General features: G+C 40.5%; 1 protein-coding gene across 3 annotated transcripts in view; it reads left to right on the forward strand.

Moving 5' to 3' along the window:
* SMIM28 (small integral membrane protein 28) overlaps positions 1-10,248 on the forward strand; it is a 15,850-nt gene extending 5,602 nt beyond the window's left edge. The window contains exons 2-3 of one of the 3 annotated variants that reach the window (XR_003398032.1): positions 1,477-2,196; positions 10,091-10,248. Coding sequence is in view for 1 of the 3 variants with exons in the window: in XM_026845386.1 (XP_026701187.1) it covers positions 1,477-1,875 (399 nt within the window). In the remaining 2 variants the exon portion in view is untranslated. Of the gene's footprint in view, positions 1-1,476; positions 3,157-10,090 lie in introns of those variants that run through there. The other 2 variants (XR_003398033.1, XM_026845386.1) reach the window with 2 other exon arrangements.
* The last annotated feature ends 7,692 nt before the right edge of the window (positions 10,249-17,940 follow it).

Consider the following 17,940-nt stretch of genomic DNA (forward strand, 5'->3'; position numbering starts at 1 on the left):
TGTATAAGAGACAGGCTTAATAGCTAATCCACAAAGGTTTCAATGTATTTTAAAATTACTTTAATGTGTTTGGCTTCAGACCCAGAATACCTCAAGAAAAAAAACAGAAATCTCCCCTACAATATTTGTTAAAAGTCAAAACCCATTTACTTTCTTAGGCATGGCCATGTATATAATAGGAAAACAAAGTGGAGAGGTAACAAACACGTGGTAGATAAACAGTTGAACATCAGTTATAGTGTGATTTTTGTAGCGACCATGATTCTTGGAAGAATAAGCAGAGAAACTTTTCATAGACTAAGAAGGGGGCGCTGTAGCCACTGGCCCTTTTCACAAAGCCATTACTGCAAACAGCCTGTTTGCATCCCTGCTTCCAAATGCTTTGAGGAAAGAACTACTCGAGTTCTCCTAGCTTGAAAAGCTGTCTTCATTCAAAATAAAGGAAAGCTAATCCATTGACCTGTTTACTGTCACCATAAAAATGTGAAAAATCCATCTGATTACAGTCTTCAAATATTTACAAAGGGAAAGAGTTGATAATAAACAACATTTTAGAGTTTGGGTTTCCCTCCCTCTCTAGACTACACTCTGAATGAGATCCATTTATTAGAAGCTAGAGTTAGGTAGAGTGAGACTGGAAAGAAGATATATTAAATTTTAAAAGCGAAGCTAATATAACAGAAGAACACAAGTGTTTGGGAAATTTTTTTTAAATAGCTTATAATTCTACAGCACAATTCAAAATCTGTGGGACAGTGGTCTTCTGTGCTACATTTTGCAGGAGATAAAGCTGACACAGCAGTCACAGCTACTATTACTCTTACACCAGAAATTATTTTTCTAGTTCTAAACAGAAAAATGATTCTTGGATAGCTGACAGAACAAGCTCAAGAAACAGCCCTAGTCCAGGCTGCCCTGACACGCTGCATTTTATTTGGGGCTGGCCTATAAGGTTAGAGCAGACCAAAGAACAGGTATTGTGGGTAGTGGGCCCTGATGAAAGGGATAGCTGCCGTAATATTTGTTCTTTAAAGTAAACAGTAGAGTTTGAAACAACTCTAGGTGATGGATCACCAGCCCTATTGCTCTGCCAAGTTCTACCAAGTTTTAAAAGCTTGACCAATCTTCTGCGAAGAGGACTGGTCCAAGTGTAACAAAATCTCATACCAGAAGACATACATTTCCAGGCTGTTGTTTTTTTCCCCCATTAGAGACAGGGTTTTCAAGAAAGCCACACTCACTGCAACTTCTCCATTTCTTTTGTCTCTAGTCGTTATTAGTTTTAGTGGACCAGCAAATAGAATTTGACAATTCATGAGCCTGTGAAACCTATCTCTTGAACACCACCAATGCAGGCAAAAAGTAATTTGGAAAAACAACTGACACATCATGAGGCAGGGGATTGAGAATGTATTTTTTTCTCTCCAATTAAGACGTCCAGGAATCCAACACACTACCTATTTGCTTTGATTACAGAGCAGACAGCAGACAAGTTCAACCAAAGACGACATAGAACCATTTCTGTGCATCATATTGCCTGCCACCATGATGCTCTTCCTGGCATTCCTGCTGCTCTTCCTGTACCGTCGTTGCCAGCGCCCTGCTCCACAGGGACAAGTCTTCAGCATCGACCTCCCTGAGGCCCTGCCCGAGCACGATGTGTCCAGTTTCCTTTCTGTGCTGCCCTGGAACAGTGAGCAGAGTTTTCAGTACTCCACTCTGCTCCCCGATGCCACGTTCCTCACTGTGTGTTTGCCTCCATCCTACGAGGAGGCCACCATGAAGACTTCCATGGACGAGGCTCACATTGAGCTCTCTCCAGATCCAGTGCCTCCTTACGAAGAGAGCACGCTGGAATCCAACAGCGCCAAATGAACTTCCTATGGAAGCACTTTAGCTGAAGCATGCAGCCCCTCGAGGCACAAAGGTGGAACTGCTATGGCCTTTAATATTAGTGACAAGATTCCAAATGAGGCTCCAAACCAATGAGTTAATGAAGGAAGAAACTTGGAGTAACAGGGGATGAGTGTCTTCACTTTATCCTGGGATTCTCTACCTTCCACTTGTGGCAAGCATACACACAGAGTGTAGCACCAAACCTGTCCCAGACTGGTAACACGGGTATTCCAGTTAAAGCACAGGATTAAACTCAAGGACGGGTGGGAATCTGTCCCTCTGCAATCCCTCAGCTACAAGGTAATATAAATTATGTTATAGATTTACCACTCACAAAAAGGGCTTTTAGTGCACACCTATTCCAGTTTAGCTTTTTCTTTTTTACGTGTTTAATTGAGTTTCTGACAAGCCAATTCAATCCATCTATGTGTGTTAACATCACATCATTCTGCAATGCTCTGGAATGATCACAACAGCTTTCAGGAAAGTAAATAAACATATAAACTCTACTAAATTTCCAGCAACTATCCCCAAAGGTTCAAACATGCACTGCGGATGTTTGTCTTATCACAGTTGAACAATGAGGACAACCAGAGAAGACCTGACCATTCTGTGTGAGGAAGACTCCAGCAGCACCACACATGAGCATACTCACACTCTTGCTGCAAGCTATTTGCCAAGGTCTGCAAGGTCCTGATGTTCCAAGCTACTAGCTTGACTTATTTTCCAATTTACAAGTCTACAACAATAGAACTCTGTGATCTATTTGGTGCAGCGTGTAAAAGAGTTGGGAAAAAAATAATAAAATCAAATGCACAAAAAAATTCTGGTGTGTATTTCAAAACAGAATTATACTCCCTTCCCCTTCAACACTAGGGCAAAGTAAATCTCATTCAAGTGCATTGGTGGCAGTGGTTCAGTTTCAAGAGGGCTTGCACATACGTATTTTCATACAATGATGTATGCTGTCTTTAATTCTTTCTTACAAGATAGCTTTTTCACTCTGTTGATAGATGCTTTTGTAATGGAAGGTGGCTACTACGGATCCTGACAGCTTCAAAAGTGATGACATTTTCTTCCTTGCAGGTGTCAGCTATTCCATGACATTACATTTTTCTGTGGCTTGCCAACATAACAACTACTATGTATTATTGCATGTAGTCTTGGTCTGACTCCTAAACCCAAAGGCTGTCCTGACTTGCACATTGTGATTCCAGCAACTGTCATTAAGTGTCAATATCAGCCAGGGCTACTTCGTGAACATACCACATTCCATTAAGAAAAAACAAAACAAAACAAAACAAAACAAACAAACCAAACCAAAACAAAAACAAAACCAAAAAAAAACCACACAAAAAAAACCCCAACAAACAAAAAACCCAAACCAATAATGGAAGAAGAAATTCTGTTCAGCAGAAGAAAGGCCACTTCCGAGCTGCAGGTAGTTAAATTTCATGTTATGTCAACAGCAGCACAAATCACATCACCACAGTAACCAAGTAGTCAAGGACAAAACTGATGATCCCACTCATACAGTTCCCTTAAACAAGAAAAAATAATGCCTTTTGCAATCCAGACATGGGATTATTTTCCCGAACTACACTTCTGAGATGGTTAACTTTTCTAACATTCCCTTTTTGTCACCAAACTGTAATAACAGCAGCAGCAAATGTTTTGAAAAAAATCCAAATTCAACCATTTTTCTTTTCAGACCATATCTGGTATTAGCTGACGCATTTGAAAACAACTGTGTTTTTACCGTTTCCTCGCATTTTTTTACTTCCTTAATATTTGGTACATGCAGTTGTTGACAGCTACAAAGAAAGCTGGAAAAATACAAGAGTCTCAAACTACTCATGCTACCTAATCAGGGAGGTACAAAGGTTTGAGGTTCAAAGATAAATTGCTTCTGCCTCTGGTGTCTGTATATTCCACTAACTTCAGCAGAACTGTACAGGTATGCTTGAAAGCTCAGCTGTCATTATACTGAATTGATTATATTTTGCCTTAGAAGATCTGCTGTCTTGTGAAATGAGTTACACTGCTCTTCAGCACAAGTTCTTGTTCACCCTTACCAGAGTAGCACCTGAAACCCAACCCCTGGGGTCATAATTCTGAACTGCTCTCCAATTACCTTAGTTACAATTAAGATGATTTCTTGACTGATACCGCTTGTGACCAAGACTGATATACTTCTAGAACTAGTCAAGAACTGTTATTTGTTTCCAAGGATGCTGAGAGTGATTGTCTCTCACATAATATTTAACAGATAACTCTCAAATCCTGCCTTAGACAAATAGTTTCTGTTTATGTTACTAGAGAAAGTCCAGTAAAACAAAAAGATAATGTTTCTCATGCAAACATACTGAAATTAATCTCCATTGCCTCGAAGCTACCTCTGATCGCATCAGCCTGTGGTGACACAGATGTCAGTAACCACAGTGTTACTGGTATTAGCGCTGCTGGTTGTGGAGCAGCTATCAGGTCCTCGGAGCAAACACCTCCTGCACCCGAGAGGAGAGCTCACCATCTTAAAGGAACTCGTGTCTGGCAGTACAGTAGTCATAAGCGTAGAGGAAAAATCTTTAATTTTCTCAGATCTGCTAATCTGAAAGGTCAAGCTTTAGAGCACATCATCTAAAAGAAAGATGCTGGAACTGAGGCTGTAGACAAGAAGACTGAGGAGAGACATTAAGTTTTCAAATACATAAAAGGTAACTGCAAACGAAGTCAAATAAACCTATTTCATGTCTGCAGCAATCTGGACTGGTACTAGGGATTTTGAAGTGCAGCAAGATTAAGTCAGAAAATAGATTTCTAAAAGTACAGTGAAGCACTGGCAGCTGGACACAGTAAGAAGTTAGAAAAACATCTGTCAGGAGTGATGAAGGATTCTAGTTGAAGCAAGGAATGGATTAGATGTCTTCTCTGGATCCTTTCCTGTTCTGATGCCCTAAAGATATTATCAAAGTAATTTTTGTTCATAATTTCCAAGTTTTGTATGAAATCAGATGTTTGCTTCTTTGAAAAACTGATACTATGAAATTTCATGTGCATTCAGACTGTAACCCTGGTATAGCCACAAGGTCCTTTTATACATTCTTCTTTTTGTTAAAATCTGATTAAGATTGGGGTTTATTAAGTATTAATGTTTGCTAATACACATGCAAAGTCTTACAAGTTGTGAATTCACTGTGATGTGAAGGGTAACTGTATTTCAGTTTTCCATTAAGAAAACACTAACAACCATGATGAGATTAACTGCCCTTTGTTTATACTTAGGAGGAAACTGTGGATCAATACAACCCCCCTCTTATTAAGGAAGCCTTCAGAGGCTTAAAGAGGAATCTCTGTGCTTGTCCTCTCTGTAAGAGCTGCCAGAGTCCCTTACTGACACGGGTCCATTACTCTGTAGACTAAGATACACATACATCTCATACACGTGCAAGTTTTTTGCCCGAAAAACAACACAGGTCGTTTATACAAAACGGTTCTACTAAATATCCATGGAAAGTATGCAGTACATATCTCCAGTAATAATACAGTGGTTTAATATCAGTAGAATATCCTGTCTCTCTTCTTTTACCTGAAGGAAGAAAAGATGACACAGCTCTTTGCAATCACAGTAGGGTCTCAGAAAGCTAACATCTTGGGAAAAAAAAAAAAATTATTCATGCTTGTAAACGGATTAAACATCTGAAACCTAATCTTTGCTGTGTTGAAAACTAACTTGTGACTCACTGGTTTGTACTTGCCAATGATAAAATGTGTTTTCAAAACCAGGATGGCCACTGCTTGGTCTTATGAAGTAACCAGCTTCCACCTTTGTTCTAGGAAAGGAAGAACAAGCCTTTCAGTGCACACATTTCACTGAAGAGAGATGCTCATTTGTAACAAATACCTTGACTAGAAATTTAGATCCTAGCTTCACTGAAGCGGAATAATGTCTTTATGATAGTTCAGTAATACCACAGTGGCCAAGAAAGAACTGTCCCCAAAATAAAACTTTTGGCTTAATCTTTGCTTACAAGGGTTTTACTTGGGTCCCTGTGCCAGCAAAGCCTCCAAGTGCAGACACACAACTACTTTTGCCAGTACAAACTCCACTAGTGTGAGCTATATATGCTCCAATAGTAAAACAACTTTTACAAACGTTTTATCATATGGGAAGTTGAGTCAGTTGTCTTATTCAGGCTCAGAGTTTTTGTTTTGTTTTTCTTTTATAAACATCTAAGAAGGAAAATTGCACAAAAACACCAAATAGGAATGAGCTGAACGCTTATGGCAAATAAATTATTCACTGACTCCTCTCTCAAAAACTGGTCATAAGTGAAAAAGGCATTTTTTAATCACAGATTTTATTAATTTTCATCTAATTGTTAGTAAATAATCATGTTATGTCATGACTTCTATTACACAGTAGTTCTTTTCATCGTTTGGATATCCACACCTCCTGCAGAACTGGAAAGGCATGTGAGTGTGGAGCTTAAGGGAGGTGTCCTCTGTAATAAGCACATCATACTGCTCTCAAAGGCATAGCTAGCAATGGTACGGCTAATAGATCAATGCCACAGAAGCACAGATGTCAGTGAAGACAGCAAAAACTCATTGAAAACTCTTGTTAAAAACTCTTGTATACTTGACTAGGCTGACAGTGTAAATGTACATTTGCACTTTCACAAGCTTTCCATTAAGAATTTAAGTTAAAAAAAAAAGCACCATGTCTTTCACATTTGTTGAGGGTGTGAAAGAATCAAACTCATCTATGACTTTGGATCCATCAGTAGTTTTACTTCTGACCATTCACAAAAATGTAATGTCTAAGAAATTTTATTGTCATAAAGTAAGCATAAGGAAGAAGCTGCAATCAAGACTTTAGTACTCAGAATTTCAAACAATTCATGCCATTAATATCATGTTATTTTCTACAGCTCCTTCCATATTCATTAGTTGCTACAAAGTCAGGATGTGGAGGTTTTTTTCTTGAATGTTTATCTTACAGCTTTTCAGACATTTCCATCTGTGGCTAAATAAATACTTCGATGTAGAAAATCATGTACAGGCAATCCTTTCCAATCATGTCAAGCCCTTTCATAAGATTCAAGGTCTCACTTTTATTTTGTATGGTGTTTTAGTTTGTTGGGGTTTTTCTTTCCAGGTTCAAACCAAGAGAACCGAGTGTATGGTTTTTACTTCTTTGAGGCCAAATGAACTGAATTCCATTAGTGGACTTCCCCGCACAGAGTGCAAGAAGTGGAGCCATATTCTTCCTGCCCTACTCCATCAAGAACTCTAAAAGGAAAGGAATATGCAAAAGAATGCAAATCACAATGAAAAAATAAGAAGAGAACATGCCCATCCAGAGATAAGCCTTTTACAAACTCGCTTTCCCCTCCCTTACTTCCCATTCTTCACTCTCCTTTAGTTTAATTCTATTTTTATGCCAGCTCTACAAAAGGCAACACAGAAAGGGAAACTCTACAGACTGACCCATGACTGTAGAGAGGAAAACTAAGTATCAAGTGTTATGTTATAATCTGGAATATCTGTTTTTCATTACAAAGTGCTTTGCATGAAACCAGTTTCCACTACAGGTTAAACAGGCAAATTCAAGCACATTTCTACATTTCACTGCCTGTGTAGCCAACAACAAGCCAAATTATTTAAGCAGAGACATTAAAAACCCAGTATGTGTTTCAGTTCTGTAGCAGTTGTCCTTTCTCTTTTTCCAGTTTGGAAAACATGCAGTTGACACTACTCTCAGATATTATTACAGCCTCAAGCTTCTTTAGAAAGACTGCACATCTATGTCTTAGACAAAAAAAAAAAAAAACCCACAAAACCAAACAAACAAAAAAATCAACCTGAAGGGAATTAGCTTGCTTATAAACTGTCTCCACTTAATACTCACCCCCTTTACTGGCAAGTACAGTTTTCTTCTGCTAAGGATGCAGAACTTAAACATTTCTATAAATTACTAGTTTCAAGTGTAATCCACATAGCAAGAAAACATGTTGGTCATCAGAAACAAGAAAATGCTGCCGTTGTACGTGATGGAAGGACAAAGGAAAAAATGCAGATCCATTACTACAACGCTTACAGTGTTCAGCTCTAGCAGGAAGACCAAATCAAACAGAGAACATTAGTATGGAGACAGATGAAGCAAAGTCAATCCTATCTAGAACAGTTCTGAGAGCTTCACAGCAGCTCTTTTTCAAAACATTACCAGAAATCATCAGCTGGAGAGGGAGCACAGCACTGCACAAGCGACTAGCATGGTGCCCCTGACCCAAGACTCGTGAGACGGTCCTTATGCATTGACATCAATAGGCCACACTCCACCATGAGGTCCTGCACATCTGCCGTGATTCTGTGCTCCCCTTCAGCAGCCCCGGCCCCACCACGTACAACAGCAGCAAGTTAACACACTGGTAACATCTAGACCTGTGTGCCAGTGGTTACGGTAGACTCTCTATAAGCCAGGCATTGACTAATTTTATGCTTTGTGGGTCATCCTCTAAATCAGAGGGCTTATTTCCGAATCTATACTTCTTTATCTATCTTATTTTATTTTAAATATAACATCTAATAGAGATTTTAGAGATAACAGGCAAGGTATACTGTAAGCATGAAGTATGCCTGGATACTGTATCCAAGAGCTCCACATGCACAACTTGCTCTCTTTAGCTAACATCACCTCAACAAATTATCACCTCCTTCTAGACCTATGAAGTAATACAAATATTTTGGCAATTATCTGGACTCCTTCCAAGCACCTGCCACCAACCAGCTAACCACACAGATGTAATTTATGATTTGATTTGTCCAGTTTTACCTACTACCAGTTTTACCTGGGACTGTTATGAAGTATTTACACCAAGTGTATTGATTTCCAATAAATAGAATTTTCTAACTTTGTTAGAAGATAAAGACTATTCTAGAATGGCTTGTCTTTAGAGTCATTATACCCATTTTGAAAAGCTGAAAGCACTTTTCTGCAATAATGACAGCCTGCTTGCCTGGCACAAGTTGTCCTGTGCTCATCTTCCAGATCCCAGAAGAGGAGAGCACCTTGCTGGCATGAGGTAGCTTGCCATCATGTTTAACAGTGCAGACACTGAGATTAAATTCCCACTTTCCTGAAGACTCAGCCTGTTTGGGGAAATTGGACATCACCAGACCCAACAGCTACTCTGAAGGAGAGGTTGGATTTCATTGCTGCTGAGTCTTCAGGATTTTCAGTTATTCCTGCACTCTTGTGCTCCCAATGTTATACCAGTCCTTTTTAAAGTTGTTTAGTAATTTTCAGAAATTACTGTAATAGGGCCCAACAACACTAACTAATCCAACTGATATTTTTCCAGTTAACACAGCCTTGAACCAAAAACTTTAACAAAATATATATGTTGCCTGTTATCATTACAGAACCCCTGACAAGCCAGAGCCTGCTCAGGGGCAGACCCTGCACCAAAAAAGCACTGCCTACACCAGAAGTTTAAATACACGATAGCTGACAAGCAGGAATTTTATTTGGGAGCAGCTGTACACCAGAGGAGAGCAAGGGGAACCGAGCTGGACAGGCCAGCATGGCGAGGGAGGTGCCGAGCAGAAGCAGGGGTGCCCAGCAGCCAAGGGGGGAAGAAGCCAGGAGCAATGGCAAAAAGGTGGGAAAACATGTTCAAGATGGTGGTGTAGGTCTGGCAGCTGCTGTCTTCACATCTCCGTCCCCCTAATTAAGCTTCTTAATGCACTTTTTTGGTCCCCAATAGCCTCACTCCCACTTTGTGACAGCTGCAGCGAAGGACCCTTTCCTCTCATGCGTTCCCTGAGCAGCAGAGCAACAGCCAGCAGCTAAATAACGATGGGCACCTTGGGCTGATACATGATCAACTGCCCTTAACAGCACAAGGGCTTCCACTCCCTTTTAAATGTGGCTTCCAACACAGGAGGTATTTTCCTCAGTGCTTCAAGGTCCTGGAAATGAGAGCAAACTGTCAAAGCCACCCAGGAGCTCCAGGGCTGCTACACAGGAGCGCTGGATCAAGCAGCAGCTTTGTCCAAAAACCCAAGTGACAGTTCGATAGCACTATATTGAATTATTAAGTGGCTGATAAATCAGCATAGTTGTGAATATTAATACCAGATATTTTGCTCTGAGTAGACTAGCACTAATTTTTGTCTCGGTTTCCCTCAGTAAGCGCTCCGCACAGAGAGGACAGAGGGCCCCGAGTCCCATCAGTGTTTGCTCCCACGATCCCTGCCCTCATGCCTTCCTTGGGGCTCTCTGTGACCAGCAAGCATCCTTACAAGTTAACGGCATGAGGAGGTACAAGGCCTTACAGACAGCAAAAGGTGAGTAATGATACATAGTAGGACAAGGACTGCTTTTCTCAACACCAAGGGGAGAGCTTGGACACCCCAACAGTTTCCTAGAAAGGCTCACCAAGTACCTGCTGAATCCCAAAGTGTGCTGCACAGCCACAAGGATCAATCAGCACCGATTTTCATTTACTTTATTCACTAAACACAAAACTGCAACAGTCCAGAAGCAGATTTACAGGTTTAGCTTTAGAGAGGGCCAGGAGTCTATCTTGCAGAGAGTCTGGTAATTATCAAAGAAAGGTAACACACCTATTGTTGTCCAGTCTTAATCCACAGCCTCCATACAGGTCACCCTTAATCTAGTTGTTGGTTTAATCAAGGACATAGAACCTGGTGGGTAGCAGTAGTCCTTTCAGCTTAAGGACAAGAATAGAAAGTGGTGACTTTAAAGCCATGCCCTGCTCTCCAGAAGAAGCATTTAACACAGCTCCTTCTAAATCTACTTTCCAATTTGTTCCTCTTGAAGGCCTTGAAGTATTACATCCTCTAGTTACAGTGCTTATACCACTCAGAAAGTTGTAACTCCAGGTTAAATGCAATTCATACCGAAGAGCAAACATCAATAGGACAATTCCTATACTATTTAAAGCACCGTGAACATTTTATCCATGCTAAAACTAGCTGATTACAACAATTTTGAGAGGATTTCTATGGCTGTTTTTCATCCTGTCTTTCTTCAACTTTGTTGTAGTGCTCTGAACAACACATTTTCCCTGACACAGTATTAGGAAAGCAATAACCCTTCCAACAGAAGGGATGACTTCTGTTCTGGGTCACAGTTAATAAACCAGCATCAAATATTGTAATATAACTCAACACCCTACACTTAAAGATACCTGTAACAAACAGCACCTGATAAGCCACAGGAAAGCAAGGTTCAGCATTACAGATGTCTCCAATGCAACTGCCAGCTTCATTGAGCTTTTCAGAATTCACTCCAAAATGAACTTGTAATAAATTTCACCTGTGGCCTGCTTTTTTTTCAGAGCAATCAAGGAGTTCCCAGAATTTAAAGGAACCCTTAAGCAATCATCATGCAGCCAAAATTTAATTTTCTTGGGTAATGTCCTGGTTTCAGCTAGGATAGAGCTTCTTTTTTTTTTTTTTTTTTTTTTTTTTTTTTTTTCCTTCTTAGTAGCTAGAATAGTGCTGTGTTTTGGATTCAGTATGGGATTTGGTATGAAAAGAATGTTGATAATGTACTGATATTTTCAGTTGCTGTTAAGAAATCAAAGATTTTTCAACTTCCTGTGTCCTGCTAGTGCGCAGGTACACAAGAAACTGGGAGGGAGCAGAGCCAGAGCAATGGACCCAAACTGGCCAGTGAAATACTCTGTACCATAGAACATCATGCCCAGTATATAGAGGAGGAGTGATTGGGAAGCTCACTCCCGCTTACAGGATTATGGTTTCAGGATTCTTTCTTCTCTGGGATTACTAGCTGGGAAGGGCTGTGCTTCAGTCAGCGGGTGGTGAGCAATCACATTATGCATTACTTGTTTGTATTTTCTATTATTGTATTTTATTTCAATTATTAAATTGTTTTATCTCAACCTATGAGTCTCCTTACTCTTACCCCTCCAGTTCTCTCCCCCATACACCCGGGTCAGGGAGGGTGAGCAAGTGATTGCCGTGGTGTTTGTCTGCTGGCTGGGTTTAAACCAGGACACGTAGCCTGGATATTCAATTAGATGCTAGTGTTGCTCCTGACTTCCTTGAGAATTAGCTGCTACCACCTGGCCCAGCCTTTCCAGTCCCTCAGGCAGCTGTGGTCTTTTCTTGTGCGTATCTGTGAGTAAATGTAACTCTTTCCAGAGAGGAGAAAACAATTGAGATGAATAAAAATCTCAAAGTGTTCTAGGGACATGAACACTTATTTTTGTCAGGTCTATAAAGTGTTTGCCCCCCAGGGAGCTGCCCCAATTCCTAACAGGCTTGCTACAAAGCAATGTTCAGGATCCTTCAGATATACTCCCTTTGGTCACAGTGCTAGGAGCCTACTACATAGCTGAGGAGAACACGTGTGCTGGATAGCGAGGTTTCCTCAGAAAACTAGTCTAAGGTGATGTGATTATGTTGCATGGTATCTCGGAGTCCTTTCTTTCCCTCCTACTGGCTTTTCCACCCTGTTATAGCCTCTTTGTGAAATCTGTATGAAATCAGATCATTTCAAAATATAAAATTTCTTTCAGTTTCATGGAAACTAAAGTTTCAAGGAAAGTGACCATAGCAGCCAGCTCACTAAGGGAAAGAATGTAGTATTCATCTCTTGTAAGACACTAAGAAAATCCACATAGAAGAAAGACTCCATAAATGCAGTGAGTATGTTATTGCAGCAGAGAATCCAACCAGACATGATGTTCCTGAAAAACAGGCATTCATCATTTGTCACCCACAGAACTGTAGCAGAACAATGAAGTTATATTAGATTTATTTGTGGTATTACTGCCCTCTGTACAGAATTAAAGGAGCAAACGAAGCCTTTGAACAAGCCACCAAGATAGATGTTTTCTCGAACTCTGATCTCCATGAGTTTCTTTGTGCCATTGAGCTGGTTTTACTTACCTGTTCTTCTGAAGGGATGAAAATGAAGATGGTGCCCTAGTGAGCCCGGTGCACATCCACTTTTGTAGTCTCCCATTAATGCCATTGAGACACCGGAGTTATGGAAATAATTTGCTGGAATTGGATATCTTCACTGAAGAAAGAGCAGAAATGGAGTGTGTCTGCCTGGTGTGGATTATTTTGTGTGGTGCTGCCAAATGTTTGTTTCCCTGTAATCCAAAGGGAATCTCCAGAATAATAAAGTTAGTAAACTAGTTCCTACTTTCCTGTATTAGGGAACTGAGTTTTCATTTTCACCAACTAAACCATGCACTGTCTAGAGCCAAAACCTGGTCTGAATTATCCTGTAATACAACAAAAGTCATTACCCTCTTACCATAGGCATTCACTGGGGTGATTCTTATGCACACAGCCCCCCCCCCATTTTTCTCTTTCTTACAAAAGCCACAATTTATGTAGATTATATCACATCAAATTATATATTACTTTCTATAATCACACATTTTCCCTACCTGGTTGTGTGAGTCAGGACAGGCGGGACATGGGAACAACCACAGAACCACAGATGAAATTCAAAGGGTACATTTATTTTCATTACCTGGCCAGATGGGAGATCCCTGAAAAGTACCTGGGCAAAGACACAGCAGTGGGGACTCAGGCACCGCTGAGCTCGGTCCATGCTACAGGATTTACGAACCTGCTGTTTTCACCATACAATTAGTATGAGATATGTATTTTTCTACACCCAAGATGCAGGTCACTATAGAGTGTTTATAATCTCCTTGCCCATCTTCTGTTATTTTCCCACATTCAACCCCCTTGCTCAAGGGACCACTTCTGCTGGGGCTGGAAAAGCTGAAGGTGTCCAGTTGGGCTTGCAGGGTGTAGGGCAGGATAATTTACAGAGGTACATAATAAACACATACAGAAAGGGAATAAACATATTCCTACAATAATGCTTTGAATCAGGGGTCCCAACCATCCTGTCAGGGAATTAAATCACTTGGCCAGCCAGGCCAGACTGTTTCTTTTGGTGCATTAAGTCCTGGGGATGTTGAATGTTGTCCCCTATGCTGCCTGATTCATTAGTTATGTTGAAGCAACCACATGATTTCATCATACCTTTATGGTGTCAAAGAAGGAGATAGTTCACTGCCAATCGATTTTGTAAAGTTCCTTGGCGTACAGCCATTACCTACTCAGAAAAAAATAATGAGGAACATTAATATCAAAAGCACTTAGCATAGTATAATCCTGTAATACAGCCACTGCAGTTGGCACACCAATGAAACACGTCAAAAGATGTGCAGCTGTTAATCCTCCCTCAATACAAAAGACAGATGACTTAGTTACAGTGGAGACCAAGCAAATCCAAGTAAATTTACATGTTGATCTTGTGACAGTGTAACCAGGGCATGTGCTTTTAATACAAGACTACAAAGCATGATAAGCCAACCTGTGATAAGGGAGGAAAACAGGAGTGTCATCTCCTTCCAGCAATACATGCAGCATTGCTCCAGCTCCTTCAGATAATATTATCCCAGGTTTGATAACCTCTTGTAGGGTAATTGCCCACACAGATTGAAGAGCTATGGCTTGAGCTTTTTCAGATTGAACTTCAATTCGATGTTGTGTTCATGACATCAATAACACTGTTCCAATGTTATCTCCTCTAGGTAAGGCACAGGTATTCATTGAAAATGCCTGAAATACAAAAACTCAAGAATTTGATATCAACAGAGGATGTAAAATAAGAGGAGAAGTTGGGGTACAGAACCATATGGCAATCTCAAGGGTTATTATATGAATCTTCATGTCTAGAATAATAGGTTGTGGTCCTACCATGCAATCCATTAGTGGAAACAATCCTATTTCCCCTGTAGTTGATATTTTGGGAGAGAGATAATCTGGAAGAGTTTCAGTCCTCACTGTGTTTTGTAGTGGAGGTGGTGTAATATGATCATAGCGTGTTTGATTATGAATATTGCTGTTATTTAACAAAAAAAATGCTTTACTAAGAAAGAGGTGAACTCCAGTGTTGGAAAGTTTCAGTACAGGTTATCTTTTTTAATTGTTCCTTCAACATTGCCTTCATTCTTTCAATGAAGATACTAGCTGGGAGATGGTAGGCAGTGTGGAATATTCAATCTATCCCTAACCCTTGAGGCCAGTCTTGGACATTATGTCCAGCAAAGTGTGTTCCTTGGTCGCTTTGCATTTGGTGAAGAGATCCGTACTGATGAATGAGTTATTCAAAAGCTTCAATTGCGCTATGTTGATTAGCATATTTGATGGGTTTAGCAAAAATCAGTCCTGACACTGTATCCACTGCAGTGAATACATATCACCACCTGTCTCAATGCGGGAGGAGGTTCATATCGACTTGCCAGATATTCAAGGCCCATGGAACCCATTTTATCTTTCCCCATGGCTTATATAATGCCCTTAAATGTAACTGTGTGTAAAGAGTACAATTATGCGGACGTGCTTTATGAATATGTAGTGGCAGAGGGGTTTGATTGTGACCAGTGTCCCATGCATGCACAGTATGAGCTGACTGATGTCCACAAGCTACGTGCACATTTATAGCTTGAGCATGTCCTTTGGTGGAGGTCATATCATCTACTTCCCTATTATTTTGTGACTCAAGCAAATCACCTTTTTGATGACCTCAGACGTGCCTCAGTTTTAAAGGCTACCTTTATACATATTACTAAATTTGTTGCCATATATGACCCCTCATATAGAATATTTTTGTACATGTCAATTCTGTTGGGCCCAGTGAGGTAACCACATTGTGAGGCTTTTGTATACCACCCAACTGTCAGCGTGTAAGTAATGTGCTTTCCTTTCCAGGATGGCAAGAGATGCTGCATAATTCCTGGAATCGGAGCATATGCAACTGCTCTCCATTGCCTTTGTCCAGCTGCTGTGCATGTTGCACTTCCACCGGTAAACCAGTCATCTTTTTTGTGCTCTTCTGTGAACTAATCATAAGGGGGAGCATCCTCCACACGAGATGTAGGGATATCTCCAAGGGCAAGAGTTTCCCCTAGTGTGGGCATATGATTAAATGATAGTTTCTAGAAGAGTGGTGTGTTTTTTAGTTAAATGTGGTTTTCCCAGTAGAAATCTTTTCTGTAAATAACTTTTCCATTTCCAGTGTGTGGCTGCCTGAGCTACCCCCACATGGGCCCTAATGATATCATCAGTAACCCACCTGTGAATAGGTATAGGTCTGTTCGAGTCACACTGTCTTGGACAATGATTCTTCCAGTTTCTTGTAGTGTCCAAACTACAGCTAAAATTTGTTTTTCCATCAGAGTATGATGTCCAGCAGGGCCTTGTAATGCCTTGGATCAAAATCCTATAGGTTCTTTCTGATTTTTCAGCCCAGTTATCTGCCACAATCCCTGTGAGACTGTACATCTAGAATTGCTTCTTGTAATTCAAAAGGCTGTTCTCACTTAGGAGAGTATAATTGCGCATGCTCAATTAAAGCATTTTTTGCAGGCATCAAAGGCTTCTTGCTGTTGCCAACCTATCTTCTTCCCAGTTAAGGTCTACAGATGGCACATTAATACCTCCAGATGTGGCATAGAAGTTCTCCAGTATCCTGAAAGTCCCAAGAAGGTCTGTAGCTGTTTTACTGTGACTGGTAAAGGAAAATCACTGAACTGTTTGCTGTGCTTTATTTGGTATTTCTCTAATCTGTCCATGTCAAACTATTCCCCAAAATCGTACAGTAGTTCTAAGGCCCTGTATTTTCTTTGGATTAACTGCCCAGCCTCAGCCCTGTAAATGTGCTTTCAGCAATCTGGCAGCTACTTCAATTTCTTGTTGTGACTCTGCCATAATCAACTGATCAACAATGTAACGGCAAACAATAATGATACGTGGCCATAGTGCTACATCAGCTGTTATCATTCATATCATCAGCTGTTATCAAAAGCACACTGCTTTTGTTGCCAGGTAAAGGCAAACTGGTCTTGGCTTTTCTGAAGCAATGGCTATCAAAACCAAAACATTAGCCACCTTCCAGGGCTGTAAATTTTTGCCAATTTTTTCTGTAAGAGTAACCATATCTGGTACCATAACTGCAAGTGAGTGTGGATGACTTTATTCAATTCTCTATAATCTGCATTCGTCCTCCAAGTGCCATCTGGTTTTCAAACAGGCCAAATGGGATTATTAAAAGCAGTCATGGTTTCCTTAACGATTCCCACTTGCTGAAGTGCCTGAATGGTTTGAGTAATTTCCTCCTCCCTCCATGGAATATAATATTGTTTTACAGTTCCCACCTTGGCAGGCACAGGCAGCACAACAGGATCCCACTTCAGGAATCCACAGAAGTTGGTTATAGATTGAATAGCGAATCTCGCTTGCAAAGTCCTAAAGCAGAAGCAACCATTTAAAGTTTCAACTATTCATCCTGCCAACACAACACCTAAATTATATTATTTAATTGTGGCAATAACACCATTGTGGTAGATGGTGTGGCACTTCCTATTGTTAAGGTAACTCTAGCTCAGAGGGCAGGGGTTAGATTTCCCCCTAATCCACAGATCTGTGATGTGGCTTCTTTATTATTAATATTACTATGTAATATAATAACTTCAGCTCCAGTATCCACCAAAGCTAACACATGTAAAATCCCCTCCCCCAACCACCACTTTATAGTTAAAGGAACATAGGAACAGCGGTCCCCCTCTCAGTAAGAGGCTACAATGGTGGCTATTTTCAGGGACCTGCCAAACCTCTATTTCTGTTGTTTTGCCAGGTATTGACTTGCCTTGAGGTTGCAGGTGTGGTGGAAGGTGGGCTCGGAGTTGGCAGCGTAGCAGAGGGGTCAGCTTTTATGCATAAGTGCTAACTTTTGCCATCAGCAAAAGATTTTTGATGTTGTGATCCCATTTATTTCTGATTGTAGGACACTGGCTTGTAAAAGGTCATTCCATGTTTGTTTCCTTGTCACCTGTGATGTAAATCCTTCCAGTTTTGCCGGCTTTCCTTTATCCACCACCTGCACAGATGGTCCTGAAATTACAGCCCCAATTTCCCTCAAGGTATTTGCTAGGGCACCTACATTACCAGTAG

This window comes from Athene cunicularia (genome assembly GCF_003259725.1).
Source record: "Athene cunicularia isolate RWA chromosome 3 unlocalized genomic scaffold, athCun1 chr3_part1, whole genome shotgun sequence".
Taxonomy (NCBI): Eukaryota; Metazoa; Chordata; class Aves; order Strigiformes; family Strigidae; genus Athene; species Athene cunicularia.